Source organism: Pseudorca crassidens, chromosome 10 (genome assembly GCF_039906515.1).
Source record: "Pseudorca crassidens isolate mPseCra1 chromosome 10, mPseCra1.hap1, whole genome shotgun sequence".
NCBI classification, from domain to species: Eukaryota; Metazoa; Chordata; class Mammalia; order Artiodactyla; family Delphinidae; genus Pseudorca; species Pseudorca crassidens.
In genome coordinates, this window is record NC_090305.1 from 34,876,922 (window position 1) to 34,900,101 (window position 23,180).

General features: G+C 50.0%; 1 protein-coding gene across 1 annotated transcript in view; it reads left to right on the top strand.

Moving 5' to 3' along the window:
• LRFN2 (leucine rich repeat and fibronectin type III domain containing 2) overlaps positions 1 to 23,180 on the top strand; it is a 177,013-nt gene that overhangs the window by 128,184 nt on the left and 25,649 nt on the right. Inside the window, exon 2 of the mRNA XM_067753044.1 lies at positions 12,149 to 13,573. Coding sequence (XP_067609145.1) covers positions 12,174 to 13,573 — 1,400 coding nt within the window. The 5' untranslated portion in view covers positions 12,149 to 12,173. The remainder of the gene's footprint in view (positions 1 to 12,148; positions 13,574 to 23,180) is intronic.

The following is a 23,180-nucleotide window of genomic DNA, read 5'->3' on the forward strand; positions in this document are numbered from 1 at the left end:
GAGGATCCAGAGATCGCCTTGCTCCCAAACTCCCTTCCCATGTACATTGGAGGCAACCGGGGGTGGTAGGAGAGATGTAGACAGCTGTGGTCACACTGTGGCAGGGACAGCTTCCTCTCAGCTTTAACTTCACTCTGATCTCCTGATTATCAGAATGATTTTTTTCACCCTACCTGAGGCTGGTGGAGTTAGGGTCTCAAGGGGAGCACTTGCTTGCTGGGACTAAACCCTGGGGGTTGCAGGAGAAACATAAAACTCACTGCCTCGACTAAGCACTGATTTGCTTTTCCCATTCATAGCAGGAAGGTGTGAGTCCCTTCCTCCAAGTCGGCAACCCCCCTGAATCCTGAGGCCAAGTGATGGTGCAAGTGGAAAAGCGATTCACAGTCCCCCACTGGGACCAGTGTGAAGGGCACCACTCAGGAGCAACCAGCCCCCTGATCTCTCACCTGCTTGTGCTTTAACTCTGGGAGCACTCTGACCTTTGACACATCAGGGCAGAGAACCCCACCCCGAAATTCTAGGGGGAGCTCCCCATTCTCTCTCCGTTGAACGTTTGATAATAAAGTGACTCTGCCTACTGTTTGGCTACAGCCCCTGTACATGTTGTCGATTGGCTCTCCAGGAGAGCTAGGTGAGCCCTAGGGTCCTGAGACTGACAATATTGACAAAACACTCGGACAGCCCAGAGGGACCAGCGGTCATTGACTAGGAGGGGGACTCTGGGCAAGTCACCTAAACACCTTCTGAGCCTCACTTGCCTCATCTGTAAAATAGGGATAATTACCACACCCCTAGGGTGGGTGGGAGGATGAGAGGGTTAAACCATGAAACGATGGGCATGAAATTAACACTCAGCACATGTTCACCGTTAGATGGTGATAGACCATGATGACGATAATGACGTCATCTACATTTCAAGGGCTAAAGAGTAAGAATTCTTGAAGCCAAATTCAAGTCTTTGGCCTTCTGAGACGTTCATAGAAAAATATAGGTTTAAGGACACACTTTCTCAAGACCCTCTCATCCCAGGTCCCCAGTTAGTTCAGGTGGAAGAAGGCATTACCAGACAGTGACAGCTGTGCCTAGGGCAGTGCTTTAGCCAAGTCTGGGAAAAAAAGAGAGACTGAAGGTGAGGCTTCACAGAGGAGAGGCGGCTTGCTGAGGCCATGGCAGGGCCAGGATGGGACCCAGGTCACAGAACTCCTACACCAGGCTCTTCCTGCTGTGTGAGTCAGTCCCTGGGAGCCAGGGTGCTCCCATTCCAACGTGAAGAAAGACCACATTAGGAATGCAGAGAGCAAATCCCAGGGTAATGGAGCCTGATGTTTGTAATAAAAATTTAAATGTGCCGTCCTGGTGGCAATGGAGACTTTTATCTGATCAGCCTGTCAGCGCTTACTGAAGACCGGGCTGTGTAAATGGCAAAAGCAAATTGAATTCATATTTACTGCCCTTGATTCTGTGGGGTTTATTGTTTCCAGTGGATTCATCTCTCTCTCCTCTCTCTCCTCTTCCTCCTTTTTCCTCCCTGTTCTTACACTTACAAGTGGTTGTTTTTTTGTTTTTTTGTTTTGGGTTTTTTTTTTTTTTTCGGTACACGGGCCTCTCACTGTTGTGGCCTCTCCCGTTGCGGAGCACAGGCTCCGGACGCGCAGGCTCAGCGGCCATGGCTCATGGGCCCAGCCGCTCCGCAGCATGTGGGATCTTCCCGGACCGGGGCACGAACCCGTGTCCCCTGCATCGACAGGCGGACTCTTAACCGCTGCGCCACCAGGGAAGCCCTACAAGTGGTTTTATTACCCAACAACCCACCGGGAAAGTTGACAAGAGAGAAGGCTGCTCGCTCTGTGTGCAGATTACTGTCCAGCTGCTCCTGCAGGTGCACTCTCCACCTTTATCTGCCCTGCCTGTGCCCTGGGAGGCTGGCCTGTGTGGACCACTTCCTGCAGGCTCCTTTGTCCTCTAGCTTCCTGGGTTTGGCGACTGGGAGGCCCGGGAGGAGGTGAGAGGCGGGAGGAGAGAGAGGGGACCGTTTCCTCGGCCAGCTCCCTCCCAGGCTGTAGTTGGTCAGCGGGTTGTATCCACCCCATCCCGCTCCCGCGTCTGTAACACTGCGTGCGTCCTGGGAGCTGCCCTCTGCCTTCAACCCTTCAGGCCTAGGGATGAAAAGGTTTGAAAAGCCTCCCTCTGTTGCCAGCCCCTGGCGGCCACATCACCCCTCTCGGGTTCCCCTAACCCTGCCCACACTTCTGTAAATAGTCTAAACTTCCTTCACTAAACTCCCTTCAGGTATCCCTTCAGTTCTTTCATCTGTTCCTCCCCGACTCGTGATGTTTCTCTGTCCCTTCCGTCCAGAATTGGGAGGACACAGGAAGAGACTTTTTACAAAGTGGGAGGAAGCCTGGGGCGCTGGAGCTAGAGCTGGTCTATGAGGAGGAGTTTGCCCGGGCGTAGAGCGGGCATCAGGCCTGGCACCCTGCACCCCACCCCCGAGGGGCTGGGCAGCCCTGCCTCACCACCCCTCCTGGCCCTTCGGTGCTGCTCAGCCGGGGCATGGGACACGGGACAGCGCGTCACAGGACCCCACAGATAGGCCTTTTCCCTAGTGTGACTTTTTCACATGACGTACGTCTACTGAGGGAATTTGTGGGACCTCTATAGAACATCAAAGGTAGCCCCGACTGAAAAGTCTTCTTGCTTTGGTGTCACCTTGTAAGTCTAGGTTGGCCAACAGGTGATGAGGATTCTGTTTCAAGGCCAAAGAAAGACCTGACCTTGCAGGTGCAACATGGGAATCTTTGTCTGTGACTGTGTCCCCCGCTGCAGGAGCGCCCTCCCCGCCACCCACAAACAGGCAGATAAACTCCCATCAGGCCAATCTGATTGTCTAAATTCTTTTTCTTTTAATAATCAGAGGTGTTACTAGGAGTCCAAGATTAAATATGCCACGCTTGACGTGGCGCCAAGTGCATAACAACAGGGAAGGGTAATAACCACAGGCCTGTGCAACGAGACGTCACCCTGCTCAGAGCAGCCTGTGAGCTTCAGTGATATGGCGCTGGGGGCCGCCCCTGCTGAGGCCCAGCTGTGGACTTGCGGGGAAGGGCTGCTTCAGGGAGGCCTGGCCCTCACCTGGGATTCCCAGGGTGGGGTAAGGAGAGGGGTCTGTGAGGAGCAGGACACTGCTGATATTAGCCTCAGATCCCAGAGGAAGAACTGTGGGCAGATGCTAGCCACGGCCCCGCCCTCAGGGAGCCCCGGTGTGAGGGGAGACGTGGCCCCGCCCTCAGGCAGCGAGGGGAGACGCGGCCCCGCCCTCAGGCAGCGAGGGGAGACGCGGCCCCGCCCTCAGGCAGCGAGGGGAGACGCGGCCCCGCCCTCAGGCAGCGAGGGGAGACGCGGCCCCGCCCTCAGGGAGTCCCGGTCTGAGGAGGAGACGCGGCCCCGCCCTCAGGGAGCCCCGGTCTGCTGAGGGAGCTCCAACCTCTACCTCTATTGACCTTCACGTGTGATACCCTCGTCAGATGTTAACCCGGAATTAATTTGTCTAGCCGGACTAAACTTCAGTGCTCTCCAGCCATTGCCTAGCCTGTAGCCTGGCTGGCTTGAAGAAGAAAAGCCAATTTTAATTTTAGCCTGCGCCAAACGTAATGAGGAGAGTACATCACAGAGTGAACATCCCCGGCCGAATGGAAATGGGCTTTGGATTCTCTGCCGCTTTGAGTTATCCACCCCGCTTCTCCCTTCGTCACCAGGGTCCTAGCGGGGACCACGCACTCTGCTCCCTTGAGGGTGGGGACCAGAGAGAGGCCGGGGTGCTTGGCGGCGGGTGCCCTTGGTTTAGAGCAGGCGAAGATGCAGGGGCTGAAATGGCGAAGACGGGTCCTCGGCTGTGAATCTGCTGGGGAAGACCCTGGGAGAGGGAGAAAGGACCGGAAAGGCCGAGTGGGCCGCAGGCGCATCCCTGGGTATCCGCGTTCCCCGCATTCCACCTCTGAGGTAAGAAGGCGGTGCCCCGCCCAGGTGCCCAGAGCCGGAGCCTCGCTCGCTTGAGGCCGCAGGTGATAGAATCTAAAAGATGCTCGAAACGGGCCCGGGCTTACTGCAGAGAAAAGTCTCGAGAGTCATGACTGAATCAAAGCCGAGGCCTCACACGCCCTCAGCTGAGGGCCGGATGGAGAGGCCTGAAGCGACGCTGAGAGCCGCCGGCCCGTAGGCTGTCTGTGTCCCCCAAGCGGGGACCGATCCCAGGCGGCCATGGAGATGCGCGCGCTTGCGGTTGACAACGCAGCCACGAAACGGCACTTGTTCCCGTCAAAGCTGAACAGATCCGCTCGCCGCCCCTCCCGCACACACCCGCCCCTCACGGGCCGCCTCACGCACAGCCAGGCCCTGCTTCCCCCACACAGCCCGCCATTCGCCGGCCCCGCGGCTTCCCTCAGTCGTCGCCTCCGTCCGGGGGGCGCCGCTCGCGCAGCCACGGAGGCGCCTCCGGCACGTTCGGCCGGGCGCCCGCCCCCGCGCACACACGCCCATCCACACGTGCTCCACGCCATCCACACGCGAACACGCGTCCACACCGGCTCGCACGTGTTGGGTAGAAGCCATTTGCCATTCAGCTCTCGATACCTACCATGTGTGCGGGGGCGAAGGTCTCTTTCCTTCCATAGTGGCCTGTTGGCGTTGGTCATCGACGAGAACGTGCATGGCTTTCCCATCATTTCTGATGCCCACGTATCTGACGTTTGCACAACGGCCCAGGCTCGCCGGGTACCTTATAGCGGGAGAGTTGTAAGAAGTGTGCCCTGGGCTGCATTCCGCAGAAGCGGGCTTGAAACACGGATTTGAGCGCAAGTGGCTTGTTTGGCCCGTGATCGCAGGCCACCCGGGTAGAGGAAGAGGGATGGGAGGGGACGCGGGGGGGGGACGCAGCCAGTAACAGGGCGCGTTAGGAGCAGGTGACTGCGAAGGGCCACTGCGGCCCGGTCTCACTGGGGACCCGTGGGAGACGGTGCAGAACGTGCTTCGGAGTCGGTCCTCCCAACCGGGAGGAAGCTGAGGTCCTCATCTTCACCCCCCTCACTGGCCTCGGCTGGGGGGCTGTTCTCCGGGGCGTGAACGCGCCAGCCCGCCTGGCCTGCCCCGACGGGGCGCGCACGCTCCTGCCGTAGGAAGGCGTGTGCGGGGTCGCAGGCGCCAAGGTGTACGGCTCTTCATGCTGGGGCTCTCGTTCATTCATTCGGTCATTCATTCGGTCATTCATTCTGTCATCAAACATGTCCCTGGTGCCTGCTCTGTGCTGAGTACTGGGCTTGCTACCGGGGATTCAGAGCTGAACAAAATACCAAGAAGGGCTTCCCGGGTGAATAGGGTAGAAAACAGGGAAACACGTAACTGCACTGCAACAGAATCAAAGCTATCGTGGATGCGCTAACACGGAGGCATCGTGCTGTCACTGAGAGCAGACAGGAAGCAGTTCTGAGCTTAGCAACTTACTTATGAGAAGAGCTGCTTACCTTGCACAATAGAAGTTTAAACAGAGCCTAAGTGGGCTCATTCTGCCCTTGCAGGTTTTAGACTTCGTTTCCCTTTTCTCTCCTGTCACCTCTGCTATCTAAGACCAGGCTTTGTAGCTAGTTTATGAAGAAGTCCCAGGATTTGGGTTGTGGCCTCTGTCTCCCCGGCTTTGCCTGGGGACAGCACAGGGAATGTTTTTGCCCATCCCGTGTGGGTGTCTTTCTGCAGCCACGGAGCTAAGAGCTTCCAAGGCCAGCTTTCTGGCTTTCTCTGTCTCTGCTTCTCAGTCTCTCTCTCCTTCTCTCCCTCTCCCTTCAAACTAGAATCTGTGACTCCAGCATCGACATAGAAGCTGCCTGTGGCCAAAAGCTATGCCTCCCCCATCAGACTGGGAGCTCTCGGAGGTCAGGAGCTCTCTCCCTCTCCAACACGTTCGTTGAACTTGCCCCCATCCCCTCTTTCTCGAGATTCTAGAAGGATTCCTGTGCAAAGCAGCATCAGGGAGGGGGATGGAGAATAACAGTTCTCTGATGCTAACTCATTTCTCTTACCCTTAGAAGAAGCCCCAGACTGTTACTTCCTAAGGGCCTGAGAGGTGGAGGTGCTGGCGATGCGGCAAGGACAGGGGCTGGAAGCCTCCAACTGGAACCACACACCGCGCTAGAGGCAGGGTCGCCACCTGACAACTCCTAGATCAGAGAAGCAGCCCCTTCAGGAAACCCATGTCTGGAAATCAAGTGTCCTTTTCTGGTCCCCTGACTCCCGTGCAGGTCCCTTCAGGTCTTGCCTCGAGTGGTGCGATGTACTCTGAGAGGGCAAGTCTGGAAAGAAGACGCAGGCGGCTGCCTCTCCCGGCAGATACGAGCCCCTCCCCCTCTTATTAATTCACACTTTCCTGTCGGCCTGGAGCACCCTGGAGGGGCTCTTTTCACCTGAAGCAGAGACAGGCCTCTTACTTGATTTGCAGGCTCCAGGGGCGGGTGGCTCCTCGGCTGGTTGCTAAGGTATCTTTTAAATGGAAATCAGGGTGGAGAGATATCACATATATCGTGCCAGCCATCTGCTAAATGCTGCCTCTTCTGTCTGGAGCAGCTCGAGGTGGTTCTGGCAGGAAGGCAGGGCCAGGGGCTGGGGGAAGGGCGAGGAAAGTCTGTGGTCTCCACATCAAGTGAAGGAACAGGAACTTTGCTTTTGTGCTGCCATGTCTGCCGTGTCCCTTAGTTTTCCCCTTTCTGTCCTCATCGTTCTGTTTTTCCTTTGGTTTTAAATATAAAATCCCATCTGGAGATTCTGATTACAAACCACCAGCCTAGTTCCACAACTCTATATTCATTGCCAGTATATTTAATTGTGTGCGTGCGTGCGTGCGTGTGTATGTGTGTGACTCACTACCATCGGGCCTGGCGGGTGGGTCTTTCTGAGCCAATTAGGCCTCAGCTTCTGAGAACACCAGCAGCGTTCCTTCCAGGCCCATCCCCAAGCAGGAAACACAAGTGCCCAAATTTAGTTGAACAGCTGGGTTGTCGCAGGTTACTAAGCAGTCTCATGGTAGAGGCAGCCGGTTTCTACGTACACCAGGCCCATGGAAGCCTCTAGAGGGGCCTCTTCTACTCTCAGGGCGGCCTGGAGCCAGACTATCTGGAGTTCAAATCATGATTCTTCTCAGGGGAGATGGGAGAGTTTGGGCAGGTCCAAGTCTCTTTGAACCTCACTTCCTGATGGTTAAAACAGGGGTAGCAATACTCAGGCCATGAGGTACGGTAGATCAGGTTGCTCACTGCACAAGGCTGTTCAGCTAAGGAGGACTCCAGACGCCCGGTGGAGACACCTCTTTGCAATCACACCGGAGCATCTTAATGGACTAGTGGCAGCACTCACCTTGCAGAGTTGTTGTGAAAACCGCGTCCAGAAACCTAGGGAGGAAGGGAGGAGAACTGTTCCTACCCTGGGCAAACTCCCAGAGACATGCTGATTCTCTCAGGCACTGCAGGGCCAGGGGAGACTGTTTCTCTTCCTCTCCCGCTCATCGCCTGGTCCCTCTGGCAACTTCCCTGCCTCGCCCCTCCCCTCCCCCCAGTCCTGGCTCATAGACATTCTGAGCAGACAAGCTTCTGCTCCTTTGCGGATGGATTCCTCCCATGAAGGCTGATTCTGACATTTGATACCAGCATCCATTTCATAGCCTCGCTTCTGATCCCCACGCACCTCTCTCAGCTTTGGCCCCTCCTGCCTGCTTTCATTTGCTTCTTTGTTCCTGATACCAGCCTTCTACTCCTAATCCGCCACCTCTCCGTGGTCCCCTCCACCACCTACACCATTCCAAGATGCTTAGAGGGACCTGGGTTGCTCCTTCTAGCATTTGTTCAAATCTCCGCTCAAAAGAGGGATCCTCCCCACCCCCCCCCAGGTGTGCGCTAGTTGCCTGTTACCTACCCCGTTCCCCTCACCTCCCTCCCAACTTGGGGTTTAAGCTGCCTTTTGTTGGCTGTAAGAGTAATAAGTGACGGTTCTCAGAATACAATTTTAATTAAGATTCAATAGTCACTTCTCTGTCAGTAAGCTTCCATGCTGATTACTTAAAATATATTTACCCAGCTCTATTATGTCACAGATTTGAATTCATTAGATGTTTGTTAATCCTCAACAAACTCTTTTTTAAAATGTGGTTTGTTTAGCATAGCATAATTTACACGGGCAAAACTGTTTGAAACCATGAGCCGCATGCAGGGAGTGCATCCCAAAGTGTCCGGATCATTCCTGCTTGCTGCCACTGCCGTCGCTCTCTGCCGGAGGGCAGGCGACACAGGCAGGGATGGAAAGGCCCAAGGATGCCCTAGGACAGGGCAGTCAGTCCGTATCTCACTGATGCCGCCATGCTGGTCAGCCTTCCAGGACACAGGGCAGGGTCAGAGAGGGAGGAGAAAGAGGATCTGGAGGGACAGTGGAAGATACCCCCACAGGCCACCAACAGCCTCGGCTCTGGACTCAGATGCACTTGACAATGATTATTACCATTTCCTGTGTGTGCAGCAATGGGAAGATGTTGGAAAGTGCTGCTGAGCCTTAGAAACTGCAGTGTCTACTGACAAGAGCTCATGAGGAGGATGCCCTTCTCAAGGGGCCAGAGGCTTTCAGAACCCTACCCCCACCCCATAAACATACACATGCACATGGACACAGGCACGTGTGCACACAGCCACCTGCAGCTTAACTAGCAAGGGACCTCCTTGGGTGTGGCTATCCCTGTGTCCCCAGTGGGTGTAGGAGATACCACTCACCTCTCCTTGAGCAGATGAAGGGGCCAGAGACCTCTGACCTCCCTGACCACAATGAACCATACGCTTGAAAGCACACGGATGGCTGGCAGAAGATACTTCTGAAGCTTCTGCGTGACCAGGCCACTCCACGAAGATGGTTTTCTCAGCTGATTAGCCAAGTGAGCCCTGGGCAGAGCTGATACAGAACTCAGAACCTCAGTGACAATGCCAGAAGCTCCCTTGGCCCAGCACCACATTTTATTCATTCACTCATTCGATACTGATTGGGCACTTACTACACGTCGGGTGTGGTACTGGGTGCTGGGTGGACAGGGTAGATAAATTCCCTGCCTTGTGGAGTTTCCAGCCTAGGGAGACAGATATGTAAGTGATTAAGGAATTGTATAAGTGTGGTGAGCAATACGTAGGACGAGTATAGGCTGCTAAGGGGTCCACAGCAGGAACGTCTGTTTTGGTCTAGGTTTTGGACAGTCTTCCTGGAGCAGGTGACATTTAAGCTGAGCCTGGAGGTGGGCTAGGAGCTTGGGCAGGCAGGAGTGGAGGTGGGGGAGAAGCCGGGAAGAGAGCAGGGCTTGGAAGAAGTCCCGGAGGAAGATCAAGCCTGGCAATTATAAGTGAGAGCTGTTGAGTGTAGTTGAAGCAAGAAGAACAAAGGAAGAAAGAGTCGTGAGAAAGAAAGTGGAAAAATGGGCAGAACCAGCTCTTGCAAAGACTTGTCCTTGTGCTAAACATAACAGGGTCAAGGCAGATGGAAAAGATTCCTGTTTGCTTTATCAGGACCCAGCTAAGTATGGACCTAGAAGGCCATGCATTTGGGCATGGAGAAGGTGGCACAAAAGCTTCCACATGTAGACACCTCTGGGATGGATGTGCCTGGTGGGACCTGGGTCAGGGCAGGCTGGTACCCCTCAAGGAGGAGATGGGCAAAAGCAGGGACTGGAAGGGTGGGCTTTTGCTCATGGGAGCTCAGAGCAGAGCTGCATGGAAATAGGCACGTTGACAAAGGCTTTTAATGAGGGTGACCATAATGAAGAAGATGTAAAGAAAAGAAAATCCTCTGGAACAGAGGTAGCAAACTTTTTCTGTAAAGGGCAAGACAGCAAATATTTTAGGCTTTTGCTGGCCATATTCTGTCTGCTGCAACTACTTACTTCCACCATTGTAGCATGAAAAAAGACATAGACCGTATGCAAACATGAGCATGGCCATGTTCTAATAAAGCTTTATTTACAAATACAGGTGGCAGGCTGGATTTGGCCCTTGGGCTACAGTTGGCTAACACCTGCTCTAACGGTACCGTCCATTGTGGAAGCCTATAGTCACATAAGGCTATTGAGCATTTGAAATGTGCTCTAAGTGTTAAATACACTTGGATTTTGAAGACTTAGTACAAATAAAAGAATGTTGAACATCTCATTCATAACTGTATTGATTACATGTTGAAATAATATTTTGGATATAGTGGGTTAAGTAAAATACATGATCAAAATTGATTTCACTTGTTTCTTTTCACTTTTTTAATATGGCCGTGTAATTTAAATGTAATTTAATATGTAATTTAAAATTATATTCGTGGCTCGTATTATGTTTCTATCGGACAGTGCTGTTCAGGAATAACACTCACTACAGATAAAATACAGAGTAAATCTCACCCTGAGGGGTTTCAGGTCGGAGATTTACCCTTAAAGAGACACAGTGATGGAACTCAAATCTTCACAATAAAGTCATATCTGATTGGAATAGGTTTTTAAATTTACTATGTATCTTTTTTTTATCAGCTGGTTGTTTTGTCTGCATCTGTGCTCCTTAAACTGGGTGCAATAGAGCTCTACTTCCTCAAGGCATTAATAGTTGTTATGCAAAAAAAATAGGAGTATATTTAGCTTAAAAAAAGGAGCAGTGCAGGATTAAACATTAATTCATATTTCTTTACTGCCACAGAATTTCTCAACACTTCTACGAACTTGCTAGTGCAGCGAGAGCTTTTGAAAGGGTGAGCGAGAGTGGGCTGTGCTTCCCAATGCAGTGGCCTTAGGAGCCTTCCTTGCAGAACCCTAATTAGCACTCCTAGAAGGCAAATCGAGAGCTGTTGGTCTGCGTGATGCTACACGGCCAGCGTGCAATGATTTTCCAAAAGTCCAGCTCAGTTGATGTTCTTAGTACTACATAAATAGAGCCACATGGAATAATGATGAAACTGTAGGATTTGGAGATTCAAAGACCTGATCCAAAGCCCTGTTCCCTCCTTCCCTGGATAGTCATTCTCACAAAGGCAGCTACTATGCAACAGGCAGTGCTATAGGCCTTTTATTCAGTGGTGAATAAAAACAAGTCCCAACCGTTTGGGGCCTTTTTGCCAGTGCAGAACACAAACAATAACGATACACTTAGGTGAAACATATAGTAACTTAGATAGTGATCAATTCCAAGGAGAAAATGCAGGGCAAGGAAGAGGGATGTGCACAGAGGGTAGGGCCTTGGTGAGAAGGTGACTTTTGCATAAGGACCTGAAGAAGGCTCTTAGGCCATGGACAAGTCCTCATCTATATACACAGATAAGCCCTTCCCCATGAAGTGTGTTCCTGAAGCCCAGATGAGGTGATGTATATGAAGGTCTGGGCAGGGGACCCAGCACATACTAAGTGCTCAGAAGAGGTCCATGCCTTGGCTTCCCACCCCACCCCCTTCTTCACCTCCCTGAACTCCCAGAGATTCACCCACTATGTGGATTCTCCATGGTGAAGAACTTACCCAAAGCCAGTTCCCCACTAACACTGGCATCTCCCAGCTCTCTGACAGCTCTCTGACAGCTCTCTCCTTGTCCATGTTCTTGTTCTTAGGGAATGCTGGTCCAATTTGATTTCATGCTGAGCCTAATCCAATTAAGAAGGCAAAACCACTTCAAAATCCAGCCATAAAACACTTTTCAAATCCAATGATTATTCGACGAACCACTGGTATGGAATTATCCATCCATGCATCCATCCAACAAATATTTATTGAGCATCTACTATGTTCCAGGCACTGTGCTAGATGTGCAGGTTATAGCAATTAACAAAATAGACAAAAGTACCTGCCCTCATGGAACTGACATTCTAGTGAGGGAGATAGAAAATATTCCATAAACATAATTAATAAGTAATTAAATAGTCTGTTCCAAGGTGATAAGAGCTAAGGAGAAAGGAAAAAGTGGAATTGTATTGGAGGGACTGGTTGAAGAGATTACACCTGCGTGAGCAGATGCTACTCTACTGCTCCCCAAGGCGGGGGGTGGGTGTGAGGGAGGAAGCTCTGGGCCTGGGCTTTCGGAAGTCGCCTCCTGACCCTGACCTTGTGTCCCTCCCTTCCAGGCGCCGTGGCCTGAGTGACCAGACCATGGAGACCCTGCTTGGTGGCCTGCTGGCGTTTGTCATGGCGTTTACCGTGGTCGACGCCTGCCCCAAGTACTGTGTCTGCCAGAACCTGTCTGAGTCACTGGGGACCCTGTGCCCCTCCAAGGGGCTGCTCTTCGTACCCCCTGACATCGACCGGCGGACGGTGGAGCTGCGTCTGGGCGGCAACTTTATCATCCACATCGGCCGCCAGGACTTCGCCAACATGACGGGGCTGGTGGACCTGACATTGTCCAGGAACACCATCAGCCACATCCAGCCCTTCTCCTTCCTGGACCTCGAGAGCCTGCGCTCCCTGCACCTCGACAGCAACCGGCTGCCCAGCCTCGGGGAGGACACGCTGCGGGGCCTGGTCAACCTGCAGCACCTCATTGTGAACAACAACCAGCTGGGAGGCATCGCAGACGAGGCCTTCGAGGACTTCCTGCTGACGCTGGAGGATCTGGACCTCTCCTACAACAACCTCCACGGCCTGCCCTGGGGCTCTGTGAGGCGCATGGTCAACCTGCACCAGCTGAGCCTGGACCACAACCTGCTGGACCACATCACCGAGGGCACCTTCACCGACCTGCAGAAACTGGCCCGCCTGGACCTCACCTCCAACCGGCTGCAGAAGCTGCCCCCGGACCCCATCTTCGCCCACTCCCAGGCCTCCGCCCTGACGGCCACGCCCTTCGCTCCGCCCCTGTCCTTTAGTTTTGGGGGAAACCCACTGCACTGTAACTGCGAGCTTCTCTGGCTGCGGAGGCTCGAGCGGGACGATGACCTGGAGACTTGTGGCTCCCCGGGGGGCCTCAAGGGCCGCTACTTCTGGCACGTGCGTGAGGAGGAGTTTGTGTGCGAACCGCCTCTCATCACCCAGCACACGCACAAGCTGCTGGTCCTGGAGGGCCAGGCGGCCACACTCAAGTGCAAGGCCATCGGGGACCCCAGCCCCCTCATCCACTGGGTGGCCCCCGATGACCGCCTGGTGGGGAACTCCTCCAGGACTGCCGTGTATGACAATGGCACCCTGGACATCCTCATCACCACGTCTCAGGACAGCGGTGCCTTCACCTGCATCGCTGCCAACGCCGCTGGGGAGGCCACGGCCACAGTGGAGGTCTCCATTGTCCAGCTGCCACACCTCAGCAATAGCACCGGCCGCACGGCGTCCCCCAAGTCCCGCCTCTCGGACATCACTGGCTCCAGCAAGACCAGCCGGGGAGGTGGAGGTAGCGGGGGCGGGGAGCCTCCCAAAAGCCCCCCGGAACGGGCTGTGCTAGTGTCCGATGTGACCACCACCTCGGCCCTGGTCAAGTGGTCGGTCAGCAAGTCCGCCCCCCGGGTGAAGATGTACCAGCTGCAGTACAACTGCTCCGACGATGAGGTACTGATTTACAGGTGAGCCCGGGACTGCGGCAACACAGGGAGGTGTCTGGCTGGTCCAGGAGGAAATGATGGGGAGGGTTTTGAGCTGTTCCCACCTATGCCCCACCTCCCCAGAGGTGGCTGTGGGATTCTGGGGACAAACTGCGCCATTTGTGCAGGTGAGAGGAAGTAGAATGAACATTACCTACAAGTTTAAGAAGACGGGACCCCACATGGGCAGCCCAAAGAGATGTGTATGTCGGAGGACCGTACCTCCCAGGGCCATGACTGTGGTAGGTGGGCTCGTGGCTGTGAGCCTCAGAACTTTCTGTTTTGAGCCTCAGATGGAGGGCACACAATAACAATGAGCAGAACTCTTGGCCAAAGAATCTGACTCCTTCAAGGAGGGATGAACCTGACCTTCACCTGGACTTGTAGGCAGTCACGGTTAAGGTCAGGAGGTGTAAAATTCAGATCGTCACTCTGCCACTTGGTAGTCATTTAACTCTCTTGCCTTGCCTCAGTAGTCCTCATCTGTAAAATGGGGATAATCTGCACCTGACTTGGTCAGCAGGTAATTGAACTCAATTCAAACTGGCTGAAAAAAAGAAAAAGGGAGAGGTAATGTGTTGGCTCATGTAATTGAAAACTTGGGGACCTGCCTCGGGGTAGATCAAAGGCCCCACAAACATCCTGCATTCTCAGTTTCTTAGCTTCCCTAAGTTTCATTTCTCTTCTGGTTTGGCTTCACCCTCAGACAACCTCTTTCCTCTATGCAGCCCTAGAAGGAGAAGAGCGTTCATGTCCCATTTGGTCTCTCAGAAGCCCTGGATGAGCTCTGATTAACCAGAGCAGGTCATGTGAGCCTACTGAATATTAGAGGTGGGGCCATCCTGCCCACCTGTCCTGATCACTCTGGGTGTCAGTCTCCTCATCTGGAAATGGAGACACTGATGTTCATCTCCTTCTGTGATAATCAAAGGGCCATTTCCTAGGCTGATAGAAAGGGAGATTAAGACTGAAAAGCTGCAACAGAATTGCCTACGTTTTTCGGAGGGAGGGAGGTGCCCACAGATGATGGGTCCAGGCCAAAGGGTCGGGGGCTGACCACAGGTGTGTTTCCTCCTTGGCCAGCCTCAGCTTGTGTTGAACATGACAGACATGGCCTAGAATCTTACAGCTCAAGGAATGCATGGTTTCTTTTGAAATCCTGTGTGTTTTATTGTATGCATTTAAAATGATTATTCTGAGAGGGGATCCCATATACTTCACCAGACAGCTGAAGCGTCCATGGTACAAGAGAGGTCAAGAACCTTGATCTGTCAATGAGGTTTCTTCCTACTCTGACTTTCTCAGTTGATGAATCGGTCTCTGGATGGGAAGCTGTGGGGAAAGGAAGGCATTTATTCACCAAACGGAGTCCATGAGATGGAGGGTGGGTACACCATGGAAGCTGCAGGAGCCAAGGAACTTCCCTTACCTGGCGTCATATGTGTAGCTTGTCTGGAGAACAGCTTCATTCTCAGGATGTAGAGAAAACAGCATTAGAACTTAACTGAAGTATATGCATGTCATATATATATATATATATATATATATATATATATATGAAATTAAACAATATATGTTATGTATTCATATATATATGAAATTAAACAATCTGCATATATATTTTTCCTACTTATAAAAGTAATAGTCTTTGTAGAAAATTTGGAACATAGACAAAATGATAAAGAGAGAGAAAAAAATGACCTGTAATCCCACCACTCAAAATTAACCAGGAGCATTTGGCCTCTAAGTTTTATTTCAGTTCAAAATAATACTTATGATCAATCTAGTGTGTCCTTTGTTTCTTAATTCTTTCCACTCAACATTGCAGCTTGCTTAGATCCCATGGTATTAAAAGTACTTTTCATTTGGCTGCACCGTAATTTATTTAATCAGTCTTCTATTGTTGGACATTTAGGTTGTTTCCAGTTTTCAATATTAGAAGTAATGCAGCAAAGAAAAAAAAGTAATGCAGCAATGGATGTATCTTTGTACATAAATACATTTGTGCAACTTCAGTGATTTCCTTAGCATATTTTCTTAAGGGTTGAATCACTGGTTTCACGGGTAAATTATAACCTTTATACATTGCATATAAACATTTATTTATCCTCTCACCGGTGGAAGGTGACAGTGCCCATTTTGACTGCACCTTTGCCAATTATAGAATATATAATTACTTTCATTTTTGCCAATCTCATAGGTGAAAAATGGACCTTGCTTTAATTTGCATTTCTTTGATACCTTGTGAGGTTGACCTTTTGAAAATAAGTATATTTCTTCACTTGTGAATTTATTATATGGTTTCGACTTTGATACAAAGTGTAAAGGCAAAAAGCTACCAGCTCTGAGGTTTGCAAAGACGCAGGATGAAGGGACATGCAGTTTGTGAGGGGGAGATACTGGCATCAAGGTGGCAGCAAGCCAAGGTGGCCAAGATGGTACCCCTCCCTGGGGGTCTCAGAAACCCTCCGAGGGCCGCGGGAGGGATCGGAGGTGTACTTCTGAAGTCACTCAAAGCTGAATTCAAAGTGCTTTTATTTGGTGATTGAGATCCTGGAGACGCTAGCTTTATAGATAGAAATATAGGCACACCTCAGAGATATTTTGGGTTGGGTTCCAGACCACGCCCATAAAGTGAATGTTGCAATAAAGCGAGCCACATGACTTTTTTTGGTTTCCCAGTGCATATAAACGTTATGCTTACACTATAGTGTAGTCTATTGTGTATTACAGCATTATGTCTAAAAAAAGTACAAACTTTAACTAAAAAATACTTTATTGCTAAAAAATGCCAACCATCATCTGAGCCTTCAGTGGGTCATAGTAGTAATGTCAAAGATCACTGATCACAGACACCATAACAAACAGAACAATAAGGAAAATGTTGGAAATGTTGCGAGAATTACCAAAATGTGACACAGATATGAAGTGAGCAAATGCTGTTAGAAAAATATCCCCTATAGAATTCCTAAATGCAGCGTTGCCCCAAATCTTTAATTTGTAAAAAACAATATTTGCAAAGTGCAATAAAGCAACGTGCAATAAAATGAAGTAAATGGAAACGTCAGAAATCTTAGGGAAAAAATGCAGATAACAATGCAGATTTCCCCTTATTGTGGTCTTGAAGATTAGAAGAGAAGCCGCATGGAAAGCTCTCCAAACAGTGCAGGCACGTAATAGTAAGTGTTCAAGGAATACAAATTATTATTATTATTGTTATTAGCAATAGTGATGGTTATAGTAACAGTAATGGTGAGAGTTGAGACCATTATCTTGTCTGCCATCCTGGGCGAGAAACGGGAAGAGTATGGTTAGATATGCAATTCAGTCTTTAAGAAGTTGGATTTCCAAAATTTAGAGAAAAAGGACAGCGTGAGTCTGTAGCCCGATAATAGTAACAGCAATCACCAGACAACATTATTGCCAGCTTACTGTGGGTTTCAATGTAGCTTTCCAAGAAGTAAATATCTCATTTAAATCTCCTGGACATACCAAGAAATATAAAAGACCAAGAGAATTAAAACTCTCCCAAGGTTGTGCAGCCAGAACAAGGCAGGACTGATCTGGTGCCTAGACTTAGCCACCATGGCTGTGCTGCCCTCACCCAAACAGTGAAGCTGGCTGTTAGGACAAATGGGAGATTCCAAGAAGGATACAGTGGATTTTTAGAAAGCAAACTGTTCCCATAAGAAAGAAGAGACACCAGTGGGCTGCACAGTGGCTCTGTGACACGCTTGGCCTTCAACATCCCTTCAAGAGGGATGTGTACAAAAGCGGGGCAGAAAGGCTTCTATCCAAAGGTGAATATTAAAGAGGAGCACACACTGTACAGAGGGCAGGGCTTTTAATCCATGTTCACAGCAGGAAGGACAAATGTGCTGGTTAGGAAGGAGGCTGCAGGAGGACTAGACAAGAGCCACAGGGAAAGCTGCACAGTTTCCAATTGGCCTCCACCTTCCCCGGCAAGAACAGGGCCAGCAATAATGGTACACATCTGCGCTGAGAGCTTACTTGAACCGGGCGCTATTCTGAGGGCTCTATGTGTACTAACTCATTGAGTTTTCTCAAAACCCCAGGAGGTGAGAACTATTGTTATTCCACTTCCCATATAAGAAACTCACCCAAGGTGTTACATGGAAAGTAGCAGAGACAGAACTGGAATCCAGGCAACATGGGAAGGGCAAGACCAATACTCAAGGAGGAAACCAAGGCCAACAGAGACACATCACACGTACCCAAAGGGTCACATTCCAGGACTAGAGGACACTAGCTGAGTTTCCCAAGCCCATGGGGGTGGGCCTGAGACAGCATGGAGGGAAAGAGAAGTGCCCAAGATGGGAAAAGGGTGGATAGTCTCCTTTTGAAGACTAGACCCCATAGAGCATAGGATGCTAGGCTGGGCAGAATTGCTCAACAGATGGCTATAAGCCCTTGGCAAAGAATGCTGATTGCCAGGACCCAGCATGGGTTTCCAGGGGACAAATCCTGCCCAAGTATTCAGCTGTCTTCAGGGGACACTATGACCCAGTATTTCTTTCTTTTTTTTTTAAATTGAAGTATAGTTGATGTACAATATTACATAATTTACAGGTGTACAACATAGTGATTCACAATTTTTCTTTTTAATAAATTTATTTTATTTATTTATTTTTGGCTGTGTTGGGTCTTCACTGCTGTGCGCGGGCTTTCTCTAGTTGTGGCGAGCAGGGGCTACTCTTCGTTGCGGTGCACGGGCTTCTCATTGCGGTGGCTTCTCTTGTTGCGGAGCACGGGCTCTAGGCACACGGGCTTCAGTAGTTGTGGCACATGGGCTCAGTAGTTGTGGCTCGCGGGCTCTAGAGCGCAGGCTCAGTAGTTGTGGCACATGGGCCCAGTTGCTCTGCGGCATGTGGGATCTTCCAGGACCAGGGCTCGAACCCGTGTCCCCTGCATTGGCAGGTGGATTCTTAACCACTGCGCCACCGGGGAAGCCCTGATTCACAATTTTTAAAGGTTATATTCCATTTATAGTTTCTACAAAATACTGGCTATATTCCCTGTGTTGTACAATATATCATTGCAGCTTGTTTTAAACATAATGGTTTGTATTTCTTAATCTCCTACCCCAATCTTGCCCCTCCCACCCACTGGTAACCACTAGTTTGTTCTCTATATCTGTGAGTCTGTTTCTTTTTTGTTATATTCACTAGTTTGTGACCCAGTAGTTCTTTCAATCTGCCTCCTTGTCATTCACGAGGGCAGCCCTCCTCAGTGACATCCCTCCTGACACAGGATTCTCCACGAGACCCTCACCCCTATGCATCTCCAAGGGGGAAGTGGGCCAGAACCTCTGCGGTGATAGATGCTGTTGGAAAACATCCTAGGAGTTTCTATGGCTGTGATTCACTGCCATAAACAGAGCACATCACAATTGTAAAGGACACTTGACAAAAATCTTACCCTGTGTTTGGGCCAAAATGGAGACGTGTGAACTGGTGAAGTGGACTTGTAACTGGTCAAGTAATCAGGTTGCTTAACAAATTGATGTGAGCATGGGAGAAAGCCCCCTGCCTTGTGCCCATACCTGCCCCCATTCTGTACTGCTCAGTATGTTTTCTTATTGACATGGATAATGACACAGAAAATATGTATTCTCTTTCAGTTCAAAAACTCAACTGCATGAGTTCAAGGTGAGGCACATCTGGGTTGACTGGAATTTTGTGTGGCATCGGCTCAGAGTTTTAGCTGATCTCAAGGACATCATGGCCGCAAGGTGATGGAGCTGCCAAAAGACTCCTGTAATTTTGGGTTGTGTTAACAGAGGTGAAGTGCTCAGATCATGGGAGGTTACGATTTTAATCACTGAATCATTCAAGCTGGTCGGAGTGGAGCTGTAACACGTTTAATACAGGATGACAGAGTCTCAAGAGATTATCTTTACCAATGGCAATATATCCAGAGATCCGTTGATGAGAATGGGATTCTAGAATCTTGTGAGATGGGCAGAGGTTACCTTGGAGATGACAGGATTTGGGAAAGGAGTCATATATCCCTTAATTTATTCAAAGAATGTATGAGTAGGAGAGAGGAACACACACGCACACACACACACACACACACACATACGAAAGCAGGCACTGACCCATTACAATAAAAAATTTTCAATAGCAGCGTCTGTACCTACCTCTCTCATTGCTCTCCATCTGGCTGCAAAATGATTTGGCTTGTGTCTTTCTTCCTCTCTAGCATGTGCTATTCATACCTACTCATCTGTGGATCCCTAGCTCCTAGTAAGTCCTGGCCCACAACAGCTATTGAGTCAACACCTGGTGAACTGAACAGAATGGAAATGAACATCAGAGCTGCCCAACAGCAGAATAAGCAAGGGCTGCCATAAAGTAGTGAGCTGCCCGTACCAGAAGGGTTCAAGTAGAACCCGACTAACTCCATGCCAGGGATGCTGAGTGGTCAGCCTAACTGTAACATTTGACTTAAGTGAGCCTACCCTGATGGTCTATGGCTCTGTTTTCTTATTATCCCATGATCAAGACAGTATGGTTACCACACTTGCTAAATCCACCTGCTTTAGCCAGCTGGGGCCACATGGCATCTTGCCTCCCAGGGTTAGGGTGCCCTGTCTCATAGGGGTTTAAGCCCTGAGGCCTGAGGCCACAGACAGGGACCTTGGTGGAGGCTCAGTTGTCCAGCCAGATTGGACACGTCATTGACAGGTCACCATTGACCAACACCATGGGCCTACAGAAGCCCTGGGGGCTGTGAGCTGTGTCTGAAACATCAGGTTCCATTCTATATACCAGGAAGGGGGAGCAGAGACATGGCTAATTCCAAGCCATGGATAACTCAGGATTTGAATTTGGCTATGAAATAGTGTCTCGCTTTTATTTTTTTAAATCAGATAATTAGCTCCCTAATTATCTAATGGTTTTTGCTGACTTCCCAAGCCATTTGCCTTCCCTGAGTACACACGGCTGAGCCCTGCCGGCAGCCCTGGGTCATGCTGGACACATACAGTCCACAAGTGGGGCCTGGCCTGTTTCCCGTGTGACTGGGGAGGGCCAGCTCCTGCATCTGTCTGCCCCAGGGCCTGCCCTTTCAGGAAGTGGCTGGCATTAATGGGGGCAGTGTCAGGGGGGTGGGGAGGAGTCATTGAGGGGAAGAGGAAGGATGGCGAGAGGAGAGTCAGAAAGAAGGGGGCCTCCCCTCGTGCATGAGAAAGCAGAAGCCCATCCCAGCTCTGCTTCATCCCCCGTGTGACATGGTAAGTTAAGTGCCCTGCATGTCATTAGCAGCCCAAATGACATTCACAAACACTTGCCTCCAGGCATGATGTTGGAACAGTCCCCAGGAGGGCCAGGGGAACAGCCAGCATACTTCTATAGCACAGTGTGGAATTAGCCAGGATGCAGCCTTGTCTTTGTGCAGCTTAGTCTGTTGTCATCAATTCCGTGTAGAAAAAGTGAGGGGTTATGAGGCAAGAGACCTGAAGGTGGTAGAAGATAGTAACCATTCCATGCCCCAACCCCCAATTATCTTCAGACCCCCCTTTCCATGCCATATTCTTCCATGATTGTCAGACATACTCCCCACCTTGGGGGAGACTGAACCACCCCACAGAGTTTTGCAAGGCTGGGGTTAGGGCATTGTTTTTTTGTTTTTTTTTTTAACTGTTGCTCTGTTTCCCCTCTGGGGAAAAAATAAAATGGCAGATTCAGCCAGTTTCTACCCCATCAGGATGTTATGAATCAACACCTCAGTTGGTCCCCCCTACCCCATGAAAATGTAGCCCTCCCCACCTTGGGGTGGAGGCAAATTTACTGATGAACCTGGGATCTTGTGGATATGGGAAGAAACTGCTAGGGACAGGTGCTCCCTAAAGGAAGGGTCATGCCATATGCAAAACCTGACACCTATACAGGGGGAAGTTTCTCTGACTCAGCTGCTTCTTTGACATCTCAGCTTCTCCTGAAACAGTGGATTGAACCCTGACAGGCAGAGGAAAAAAAGGTGTGAAGAAGGAAATTGGGGTGTGTGGGGTAGAAAGATCCCTGGCAACTCCCTGGTCAGAGCCAGATCAGCCTGCCTTGGGTTTTATATTTTTCTAAATTTCTTTTACATTGCTTGACAATAGAAATCTGATGTCCACAAGTGGAGATGGACAGGACCAATATTATACCCATTTTATAGATGGTGAAACTACGTCTTTAATGAATTGAGTGGATTTCCCAAGGTTCCACAAGCAAAGACTAGAAATGTGGTGTCCTACATCCAATGCCAGGTATCATGCTGTGGGGCACATCTCACTGATACCTCAAGGAGTTTTCCTTAAGGCTGGAGACTTGGGCTGGGGGGCACCAACTATAACTTCTTTTTCTCGGAAGGATGGGGTAACCCACTGGGAGTCTGCTGAGATTTTCTCTTCCAGCTTTAGTTGCTTTCCCCACATTTCTAAGGCCTAGCCGTGGCAATTAGGATGGATAGAAAACTTAACCTAATGAGATTTAAGTTCATAAGGCTTTATGTCTCTTGTGTAAGAGAAGTCCAGTGGAAGAGAGTTTAGCCTGGGTTTCTGGGAAGCATGGCCACCAAGGGCCCAGCTCCTACCTCTCTCATCTGCCATCCTCAGCACACAGTTTCTGTCCTTAAGGTTCCCTCATGGTGCAAAATGGCTGCTGGCACTCTAGCTTTCACATCTCCTTTCTATACAGCAGGAAAGATAAAAAGCAGACGAGCCAGAGGGCAAAGGGGAAGAGGTTCTCTGAAACTCTACCCAATAACTTCTGCTTATATCTCTTATGGCCACACATGTCTGCAAGGGGGGCTGGGAAATGTAGTTCTTTTAAAACTAGGCACAATGCACTGCCAGTAATATACAGAAGACAAAGAGGCAGCTAGCACTTCTAGAACCTGAGTGTGCACCCTAACTCTACCATTTACTAGTCTTGGGATCATGGGCAAAACACTGCGTCACTGTCAGTCTCTGTTTTCTTGTCTGTAAAATGGGAACAGAGATTCCTTTCTGCATATGTTATATAGACAGTGGCATGAACTGAATGAGATCACCTATTTGAAAGTGCATCTTTCATAGTCAACTGTGAAGTACAGGATACATGTCATTACTTATTGTTATTAGGAGCCTGTCCACTTTCCTTTCTTAGCCCCCTCTTTTCGTCCCTGTTCTCCAGGCTTCTTCTTGTGGCTCCATTCTTCAAAACCTTACTCTAAGAGAACTGTAAATTAGGAAAACAATCTGATAGAGTTTTAAGAGATCAAAGTATAAGGTGTCACCCCTTTCAGAAATCTTCGCAGTTCAATTGGAAACTCTGAAAGACCCAAAGGAGTGAATCTCTAATGGTGGAATTTCAAAACCCACAGCAAGTTTGTGCATAGGAGAGACATTTTTCAGGGGTACCTTCCAAGAGCATCTCAAATCATATCACCATTTTATCATCCTGCCCCTCCTGCTCTGCACAAGAAGATGACTCCACTCAGATTCAAAAACCTTCAGGGCATCTGTTCAGAAGTGACTAAATTCTCTACTTGTCATTCACTCTTTATTCTCAAAAAGTTCTGTCTGAAGACATCTTCGAAG